The sequence below is a fragment of the Corvus brachyrhynchos genome, unplaced genomic scaffold (genome assembly GCF_000691975.1).
Source record: "Corvus brachyrhynchos isolate BGI_N302 unplaced genomic scaffold, ASM69197v1 scaffold19, whole genome shotgun sequence".
NCBI classification, from domain to species: Eukaryota; Metazoa; Chordata; class Aves; order Passeriformes; family Corvidae; genus Corvus; species Corvus brachyrhynchos.
In genome coordinates, this window is record NW_008246061.1 from 2,229,975 (window position 1) to 2,240,147 (window position 10,173).

A 10,173-nucleotide genomic window follows, 5' to 3' on the forward strand; every position below is an offset into this window, starting at 1 on the left:
GCACAAGCCGGGACTCGCTCCCTGCGGCCCAGGCGCGGAGCCGGGCCGGGGACGCGCACAGCTCGTGCCTGCCGTGCCAGCCCGCCCTGCCAGGAGGCCACCGCTCGGTACCTTTGAAGCCCTCCTCGTCCAGCATGACCGTGTAGTCCTCGGGGGTCTCCGTCAGGCTGAAGAACTTGCATCTGAAGAAGAAGAAATCGGTGCTGCTGATCCCAAAACCGCCGCCGTCTCCCGGGGCCGGGGGAGGAAGAGGAGGGTGGTGGAGGGAGAAAGGCCGCAATTGCTTCGGCACCGCCCTGTGACTGCCCTCATCGCCCAGGGACCGATCCGGGAACGCCCCGCATCCTGCCGGGACCGCCCTGTGACCGCCCGCATGGCTCCGGGACCGCCCCGCATCGCCTCGGGACCCGATCCGGCACTGACCCGCACCGCGAGAAACGCAACGACCCGGTCCCAGTGCTCCGGGAGCAGCCTCAGTTCAGAGCCCCGGGGTGCCCGGAGCAGCTCCAGCTCAGAGTCCCGGGGTACCCCCGAGCTGCAGCCCTGGGGTGCCCAAACCAGCCTCAATTCAAGAACCCGGGGTGCCCAACCAAGGGAGACCCTCTGGGGAGCCCATTGCCAACCCCACCCTACCCCAGCACCCAACCGAGTCCCACCCGGTTGCTCAGCCCCAGCACCAGGCCTGGAGAGGGGATTCACAAAACCAGGGCCATCCCCGGGAAAAAGGGGTTTCTGGAGGGAGGAACGGAGGTTTGGGCAGAATTCCTGCCTGCAGAAAACAGGACAGAGATGGCCTGGGCACCATTTTGGGGTGGGAAGCTGAGCTCTGGGGTGTCATGGGATTAATTAGGGGTCTCCTGGCTCCGTTCAGCTACAGGAGCTGACAGTGGGAGAGGGGGAAAGGCCTAGCTGGTGGGATGGGAGTGCATCCCATGGCACCGACAAGGCCTGGCAGCCACCACCATCACAAGCTGAGGCAGGTCCCAGTCTCCTCCCATTCCACTTCAAACGGGCAGCCCCAAGGCTGGGTGAGACAGCGGGGCTGGGCCACCCTGTACGGTGACAGAGCAGTGACAGAGCGGTGACAGCAGCACGGCCCTTCCCAGGACGCTGCCCAGCACCTGCCCCCAGGACAAGGGCAGCCAGGGGAGATGGGCCCCAGGGTAGAATGCATGCCAGGGTCAGAGTGCCCAGTGCAAATGGGAGGGTGCTCCCCAGGGATGGAGAACCATGGGGAGGTAGGGTCCAGGTCAGGGTGCCTGTGGAGGCTGGGGCTGGTGCAGGAAGTGGGAGGTGACACCCTAGCCTCATGCCACCCTTGACCCCCCATCCCAGGCCAAGAGAGGTGAGAGCCAGGGCTGCGCCTTTACACACTCGCTTTATTGACCCCTTTGTACAAAACTGCTTTTCCCACTTTATTTTACAAACCCACCACCCGCCCTCGGGGAGGGCAGGGGGGGCAGAGGGGACCCCACAACCAGGGAGCACCTGGCTGCTGCTCACCCACCCCGTCTCACCTGTGCCAGGGCCTGGGAGGGGGCGGCAGTGATGGGGTGAGCCCTGGCAGGGTAAACACTCCCCCTGAGCTGTGGGGAGCTTGGGGATGGGAGGGCATGGGATGGGGGGGCTTTAGCCCTTTAGTCCTGGGCATCAAATCCCGCTGCCTCTAGCGCATCCTGCCTCGGTCCCTGTCCTGCCTCGGAGGAATAATAAATAGGCTCAGTGAGTAGGTAACTTGGGTACTACATATAGGGCTACAGCTTGATATATCCTCACTAGATAAAGAGGGGGGCGAGGGGTCCCCCAGCTCCTCGCGTACCCCCAGTGCCCTGCGCCAGGCCTAAGTGCTCGGGAACCGGGGGGGCTGCCTGGCTGGCGCAGGATGGGGGCTACGGGAGGGACCTGGGGGGCGATGGGTCGAGGGGCGATGGGTCGAGGGGCTCTGGGACGGGGAGAAGGGCCCGAGGGGCAGCCCAGCCCCCCAGTGTGGGGAGGGAGCTCGGGTGGCTCAGCCACCCCCTGCCCGGGCTCCCACCGCTCGTGGTGCCAGCACCCTGCGGGGTGGGCACCCAGCACAGACTCACGGTGTCCCCTTTGGTCACCACACCTGGCCAAGCTCCACGGATGCCCCGAGGGGGCCACACTGTTCTCACGGAGCCGCACAGCCCCCCTGTCCCATCCCTCCAGCTCAGAGCCCCCAGCGCCGGATGCCAGGGGTCCCCCTCGGTGTCCTCGCGCCCGGGTCCGTGCGCAGCCCCGCTGAGCCCGGCTGCCCGGGGTGTGGGCCGGGCCCTACAAGTACGTGTCCTCGCTCTCCCGGGAGCTCAGGCTCTCCTTGGACTGGTGGTGGGGGGAGACCTGGGGGTGCAGCAGCTCCCGGGTCGTGCCGGGCGCCCCGTTGCCCTCGGCCCCGGGGCCGTTGGCAGGACTGGCTGGGCCCTTTTCCCGGCTCTTCTCCTTGCTCTTGCGGGCCTTGGGCACGGGGGCGGGCCCGGGGGAGACGATGATGGAGGGGACGGGCTCCAGCGCCTTTCGCGGGGCGGGCTCCGCCTCGCTGATGGCCTTGGCGCCGTGCAGGCGCGGGGGGGACTTGCACTGCAGCTCCCCATGTGTCTCCCGCCACTTCTTCAGCTGGATCAGGTGTTCCCGCTCGATCTGACGCTCTGTCACCGGCAGCTCGATGACCTGTGGGGACACTTGTGCCATCAGCACCTCCTCTGACAATGACAGTGCCACCAGGGCTGGGTGTGGGATCCCCCTCAGGGCAGAGGCAACCCCATACCAAGCTTTTTGGAGGCTGCTCCCCATGCTCCACCCACCCAGGGACAGCCCAGTCCAGCAGCACTGGCCAACTGGGTGGCACTGGGCCTCCAGACTGTCCCCAGCACCTCACCTCCTGCACCAGGAAGGCCTCCTGCATGATTTTGGGGCTGAGGGCCCTCAGCCTCTCCATGGTCTCGTACTGGCCCTGGCAGGATTTGAGCTTGTCCGAGGAGCCCAGGGTGTGTTTGAGCAGCACCAGGCCCACCCGGAAGATGATCTTCACTCCTGCGAGAGGAGACGTGAGGCAGTGAGTACCGGGCAGGACAGGGTGACACTGCCACCATGTCCCTCAAATGCTGTGGGGCAGCAGATCCCAGTCCCACTAACAGGCAGGACATGCAGGAGGGTGAATTTGGGATGCACATGCCTCCTAACCCCCAGGAAAACAGCCCATCTCCAGCCCAGGCATGTGGCTGCCCCAAACCTGCCCTGCTACAAGTCGCACGGCCATGGGGAGTGCAGTCCCCCTGGGAGCAGGAGGAGGATGGTGGGGAGCTCCTACCTTCACAGAAGAACATGTCCCAGACGCGCAGGACGGAGCTCCAGGGCAGCGTGCGGGAGAAGGCGCACATGAACCACTCCGTCATGTACAGGATGGGGTCGATCTTCTGCTTGCTCAGGTGCTTGTAGGCCACAGGTGAGACCTTGTGCAGCAGGGAGAAGAGGATCTGCCCGTCCAGCTGGATGGCTTCCTGCAGGGACAGGGACCAGCATCCCAGTGAATACCCCAGTCCTGGGATCAGCCCCCAGTGCCTGGCCCCAGCTCTACACCTGATATGAGAGCAGAGCTGTGTTCCATGGATGCTACACTGAGCCCCCATCCCTGACTGTGGAATGCTCCTGGGAGCCACAGCACAACAGGGAGACTGTGGGAATACCCAGCACCTCCCCAGACCCCTTCTTTCTCGGGGGTGAGGAGCTGTGAGAGTTTTTGGCCTGGAGACATAAAATCGCGGAATGGTGTGGGTTGGAAGGGACCTTAAAGCTCATCTTGTTCCACCCCATTGCCATGTGGCACCTTCCACCATCCCAGGCTGCTCCAAGCCCCATCCAACCTGGCTTTGGACATTTCCAGTGATGGTGCAGCCACAGCTGCTCTGGGCACCCTGTGCCAGGGCCTCACCAGCCTCACAGGGAAGAATTTTTTTTTCCCCAATATCCCATCCAGCCCTGCCCTCTGGCACTGGGAAGCCATTCCCTGGGTCCTGTCCCTCCATGCCTTGTCCCCAGTCCCTCTCCAGCTCTCCTGGAGCCCCTTTAGGCCCTGCAAGGGGCTCTGAGCTCTCCCTGGAGCCTTCTCCTCTCCAGGTGAGCACCCCCAGCTCTCCCAGCCTGGCTCCAGAGCAGAGGGGCTCCAGCCCTTGGAGCATCTCCACAGTTTTCTCCGACTGGCTCCAGCAGCTCCATGTTCTCCTTGTGCTGGGACTCCTGAGCTGGAGGCAGCTCTGCAGGTGGGGTCTCACCTGAGCAGGGTAGAGGGATAGAATACCCCCCTCCCCTGCTGCCCACGCTGGGGGCTCAGCCCAGGACACACGGCCGGGGTATTTCCAGCCCTCACCTACCAGCACTCCTGAGTCCTTCTCCCCAGGGCTGCTCTTGATCCCTTCATCCCTAGCCCAGATTGATCCTGGGGATTACCCTGACCCAGGTGCAGCACCTTGCAGGTCCTTGCCACTGCTGAAAGCACCATGAACCCTTTACTCACCAGTTTCTCGCTGTAGTAGCCAGGGAGGTACTTCTCACAGATCTGCACCAGGCACCAGAACGCTTGCTGCAAGCCAAGGGACAGCGGGTGAGCACCCAGGGGACCTCCCTGCGGCCCCCTCCCTGCTCCCAGGGACCACGGGAGAGGGTGAGAAGCAGCAGAGCACCCGTGGGGCACTTTGCGTTGCCCTGAGCCGGGCACCCCACTCATCAGCGCCCCCCCAAAGGGCCCCACACCCTCCAAGAGGTCCCAGCTGCATCCCCTGCCCTGAGCCGCGTGCCCGTACCTCGGCTGGCATGTGCATGAGCAGGACGGCGGCGATGGGCGCCTGGGCCTGGCAGTACCCCTCCTCCGGGCGGTACAGCGTGTACGCCTTCAGCACCCGGAACAGGTCCTGCTGCCTGCGGAAACACCCCGGGCACGCAGAGCTGGGCACACGGCATGGATGTGGCCCAGCAGCCTTCCCCGTGCATCCCAGGCATGAGCCTGGGTCAGTCCCCGGCTGGGAGCCCTTTTGCACACAAACTCAGGGCTACAGGACACAACAACTCTGGGAAGCTCTGCCCACAGAGTGTACATCCTGCCTGGATCTGGGAGCTGGGACATGGAGACAACCACGAGGCTCAGGGTGAGCCATGGACAGGCAGGGACCCAGCTGCAAGCGCAGGGGCACAGATGCTCGCCAACACATTGGAAGCAGCATTCTCCTGGTGAAACGGAGGCCACAGGCTGCCACCTCCTCCCTCTGCCCTCCTGCCATAGCAATTCACACCCCACTGGTCTGTTTTCAGTCAGTGGATACTCTGTGACTGTGGGAGCACAGGAACTGTTGGAGGACGGGGAAGGACACTGGGGACACCAGTGTGGCTCCAAGAGCTGGGATAGACAGTTCCCACCCCATGGGTGCTGAGGACTGGACACAAAGTAGCTCCACGTACCCGTGGCCTCCACGTGAGACGAACATCTCATGGAAGGGGAACTGCCGATGGAGATCCCGCTCGATCACATCCAGCCACTTCGGATCTCCTGTGAGAAGGTCCAGTTCCTGGGGAGGAGAAGACTGGGGTGAGCAACACCCTTGACATCCCTCCAAGATGTCTGAGATCCCAGCATACACCCAAACCCTAGCGGGAGCAGGAACCATTCCAGCACTGTCCCCTCCCTGGTGGTGCAGCAGGGTCCCTGGCAGGACTCACATCAAACTTGCCCATGTTCTGCTCCAGTTTGACCTTGCTCCCGGAGAGGTACTGCCAGGCACGGCCCCGCAGCGAGGGCGGGATCCCCTTCTGGCACCGCAGCCGGATCTGCGGGAGAGACACAGCCGTCACGGGAAAATCACAGAGCACTGGGAAACAAAGAGACTCCTGGGGCAAGGTGGGAGCCAGGCCAGCACCATGGGCACAGGCTGCTCCCCTGCTGCTTCCCAAACAAGGGAAGTGTCTCTGAGCCCCTGGGATGCAGGGATGCCTGCTGGAATGGCAGTCAAGGCTGCACCAGCAGCACAGGGGAGCTGCCAGGGGCCCAGCCAAAGCTTTGTTGCTTGCAAACAGCTCCAAACAAGCCTGGCACTGCCTCAAAGCCAGATCCTGCTGGGAGCTGGAAAAGCAAACACTGGAGCCAAGGTGGGTAGCGGGGTGGCTCTGTCCACATGGGAAGCACTGGGGACACAGGGGAGGCTCCCCAGCCCAGCCCCCCACTCCTCGTTGGGGCCATGGGAAGCAGGGATGTGCACCCTGACGAGTGTCTCAGCCTTTTCACCTGCTCATCCTGGGCAGGGCAGGTCTGGTCCTATCTCCACGCATGGCCAGATCCTGAGGCCCCTGGGGGCCAGCTCCATGCCCACAGTTTCCTGTGCCCCTGGTTTCCTTGGCACTGGGCACCAGCCAGGACCAAAGTCCAGGCGAGGCAGCTGGTACCTGCTCTGTGTGGGGAGCTGAGCCAGCTTAGCCCTGGTGCCGCCTGCACCAGCAGGGACCGAAACAGAGCCCCCAACATCCCACTCCAGCTCCTCATCACAGCAGCAGCTCCAAATCACGGAATGATGGAATGGTGTGGGTTGGCAGGGACCTTAAAGACCATCTCATTCCAAAGCTCCTGCCATGGGCAGGGACACCTTCCACTATCCCAGGCTGCTCTAAGCCCTGTCCAACCTAGCCTGGAACACTTCCAGGGATCCAGGGGCAGCCACAGCTGCTCTGGGCACCCTGTGCCAGGGCCTGCCCACCCTCCCAGGGAACAATTCCTTCCCAATATCCCATCCAGCCCTGCTCTCTGGCACTGGGAAGCCATTCCCTGGGTCCTGTCCCTCCATGCCTTGTCCCAAGTCCCTCTCCAGCTCTGCTGGAGCCCCTCTGGGCACTGGAAGGGGCTCTGAGCTCTCCCTGGAGCCTTCTCCTCTCCAGGTGAGCACCCCCAGCTCTCCCAGCCTGGCTCCAGAGCAGAGGGGCTCCAGCCCTTGGAGCAGCTCTGTGGCCTCCTCTGGACTCGCTCCAGCAGCTCCACATCCTTATGTGTCCTTCTCCCCACAGCCCTCAGCCAGGGCATGCAGCAAGGTGGGTCCCACAAGCCTGGTGCTTTCAGCACAGTCACCCCCCACAACACCCCAGCACAGCCTCCCCTCCTCACGTCCCTGCTCGTGTGGCACATGCCAACTGTGCCAGGGCTCTGAGAGCAGTGGCCAACAGCTCCCAAATCCTCTCCAGGCCTCTCCTGCCTGCCCAGGGCTGCGTTCCCCTGTTTGCTAGAGCAACTGGGGAGCAGGTGGCTGTTTCCAAGTGTGGTACCACCACCTCCCCAGGGGGTTTGCTGCTCCCTCACTGGTTGTTTACACAGGCAGGTCCCTTTGTGCTGGCAGGAAACACGGCGGGCAATGCCCAGGGCTGCTGTGGGCAGCTCCATGGCTGCTGACAGCTCCCACTTCCAGCCAGCTCCCCTTCCTGCTGGCCGAGCTGCCAGGAAGGAAACCGCCTCCCTGGGTTTCGGTTTGGCAGCCCCTCCAGCCAGCCAGGCCAGCGCCACCGGGGCTGAACAGCTCATCCCCTTGGTCCCACACTGAGTCCTGCCATCACCCCTGCGATCCCATCGTGTTCTTCCAGGGACTGGGAGTGTGTCTGGGCTAAGGGATGCTGAAAGCAAGGCGAAGTCAGAGTGCTGCCCACGCTGGGAGAGCAGTGGGAGCTGCCCACCCACACGTCTGCCCTCCTTCCAGCACACGATGCTGGCACGGCTCAGCGCCGTGAAGGATGTGGGGTCAGGCTCCGCTGGGATCAGGGCCAGGCACGGAGCGTTTTGGGATGCTGGAGCAGTGCAGGTGTGAGCAAGCCCAGCAGGAGCTGGCCCAAGGGATCCCTGGGCTGCCTGCCAACGCTGGTGAGGCGGCCAGGAAAGTACTGGGGTTTTTTGGAAGCTCAGGGAGCTCCCCCAGAGCAGCAGGGACCTGCACCAAGCAGGCTCCTGCCAGACCAAAGATAGTTGACAGCATCCAAGGCCAGGCCTGGCAGCCTTCCCTGAGCAGCCCCAGGGATCCAGGCACAGAGCAACATTCTGGAGCAACATCTCCAAAGCTCCAGGCATGGATTTTTGCTGCAGGACAGACTATACAGCACATCAGCCCCATGGAGACTCCCAGAGGCTCAGCCCAAGCACAGACGAGCTGCTGTGCCAGGCACAGGGCTGCTGGAGCTCTCACCCCATCCCGGAGGGCAACCTGTGGCACACGGCCGGAGAGCAGCAGAAATTGCCCGCAGAACAAAGCGCCCGCCTGCCGTGGCCCAGAAAGCTCTCCCAAATCCTTTAAGAGCAGCCAAGAAACAGACGAGGGATTCCGGTGTCATTCACCAGGCACTGAGTGGGGACAGCAATCTGGGCACACTGAGGGGTGCCAGGAGACTCTGCCAGCACGGGGAGGAGGAGGAGGAGGAGGAGAAGGCCCTTCGGCCACTCTCTGGCACTGCTGTGCCATGCCAGCAGCCTCACCGCTCCCAGCAGACACACAGCAGCAACCCGGGACTTGCTGCATCCCGATTCCCGCCTCATCTGCAGGCTCAGGGGATCAGGGAGCACCAGGAAACCAAGCCATGGAGCCACCACACCATGAGTCTCCCAGGGACCCCAGTTCACAGACCAGTGTCATGTGCATCAGGCTCAAACATTTCCTACCCAGAGCTTTTTTTGGTCTGCAAGATGCTCAGAACAGAAGTTTCCATGAGCAAACAATTCCCATGGCTGTCTGCAGGCAGCCAAAGGAGCCCTAGGAAGGCTCCAGCCTGGCAGGGAACAGTTGGAGGCAGAAGTGGGCTGGCTCGGGACCACTCAGCCCCCCCAACCTCTAGTTTCCAAGGGGAATGAACAGCCCATTCAAGCCAACAGCATCATCCAGAGGCACACTTGGCCTGTCTGCAGGGAACCAGTGACACCAGGCTGCCCCAACGAGACACCGCTGTGCCTGGCTGTCCCTCCCTGCCACCTCCCAGGGGGGACACGGCTGTCACTTACCTTCTTGTGTTTCTTGGCCCTCCACTTGTCCCAGTTGTTGAGCATATCCAGCCACTTGGACTCCCGCTGCCGGAGCACCTCCAAGGGCACCTCCTCCAGCCTGTGGGACCGGGAGGAAGAGGCCGGTCAGTGGGTGCCCAGTCCTTCCTACAGCGCTGGCCCCCCTGGCCTCCCGAGCACCCTGGGTGCCCCCCATGCCCAGGTGGCTGCACCCCTCAAGGCGCAGGGCCCAGCTGGGACACGCTTGGCAGCACCAGCATTTCAGCAGCTGCCGGAAGCACTCTCTCACCATCCGTGAGTGAAATCACTGTGCCAGCACAGCAGCTCAAACCTCTCGGGAGCAGCCTGCACTGCATGCACCACGTGCCACAGCATCCCCAGGGACATGCCAGGAAGGTGAGGGATGAGCAAGACCTGATCCCTGTGGCAGGGGCTGGCTGCACACGGGGCCATAAGCATCGTGTCATCCACACAGCTCCAGCCACACTGCGCTCCCAATGCCTGGCGCTGCTCCAGGCCCGGCGCCAAGCCTGGACTAGGGTCCCTCAGGAGGGAGGGGAGTGTTTTCCAGAAACGGCTCAGCCTAGCCAGGGAATCCAATTTAACCCTGCTGATGCAGAGGGGATGCTGCTGCGATGCTGAAGCCAGCACCGCAGCCTCCAGCCCCCCATGGCACTCCATCTGCGCAGAGATGGGTGACAAGCAGCTCGGGCAGGTCCCAGGCAGGGACATCCAAGTAGAGCAGAAGCTCCTTCAAACCATCAGCGAAGACTCGATGCCTTCCCAGGCTCTGCTCCACACTGCCCTGTGGCCACGCCAATCCCAGGAAGGGTCAGATCCTTCCTGAGGACCCAAAGACACTGGCCTGGTGCTGAGCATCCTCCAGCACCCAGCCCCACTACGGGACATGCAGGCCCTGCCTCCTCTCTCCACATTCCGGGCCGCATCCAGCTGGCAGCACTGCCCTGCGCCCGGCCCAGCCCTTCCCCGCCGAGTCCCACCCACCGCAGCGGGTCGGACGGGGCCAGCGCGATTGTTCCGAGAGCAAACCCGCTCCCAAAGGATCTGCTTTGCTTGGCTCCCACCCTCCCCAGCACGGCCAGGCATGGCCGGCAGCTCCCCAGCCCGGCACGGGGATGGAGGCAGCGCTG

The 10,173-nt window shown here is 63.4% G+C and overlaps 2 protein-coding genes across 2 annotated transcripts in view; both read right to left on the reverse strand.

Moving 5' to 3' along the window:
- GATSL3 (GATS protein like 3) overlaps positions 1 to 478 on the reverse strand; it is a gene marked incomplete at its 5' end in the record, with an annotated part of 5,617 nt that extends 5,139 nt beyond the window's left edge. Inside the window, one exon of the mRNA XM_017746486.1 lies at positions 112 to 478. Coding sequence (XP_017601975.1) covers positions 112 to 478 — 367 coding nt within the window. The remainder of the gene's footprint in view (positions 1 to 111) is intronic.
- An 881-nt stretch (positions 479 to 1,359) lies between these two features.
- On the reverse strand, positions 1,360 to 9,152 carry TBC1D10A (TBC1 domain family member 10A). Its single transcript, XM_017746533.1, has 8 exons — positions 9,023 to 9,152; positions 5,725 to 5,832; positions 5,467 to 5,573; positions 4,815 to 4,929; positions 4,529 to 4,594; positions 3,326 to 3,515; positions 2,894 to 3,048; positions 1,360 to 2,685 (listed from the first exon to the last, which is right to left on the reverse strand). The coding sequence occupies exons 1-8, from the start codon at positions 9,065 to 9,067 to the stop codon at positions 2,293 to 2,295; spliced, it is 1,179 nt and encodes a 392-aa protein (XP_017602022.1). The 5' UTR covers positions 9,068 to 9,152; the 3' UTR covers positions 1,360 to 2,292.
- Between the last annotated feature and the right edge of the window lie 1,021 nt (positions 9,153 to 10,173).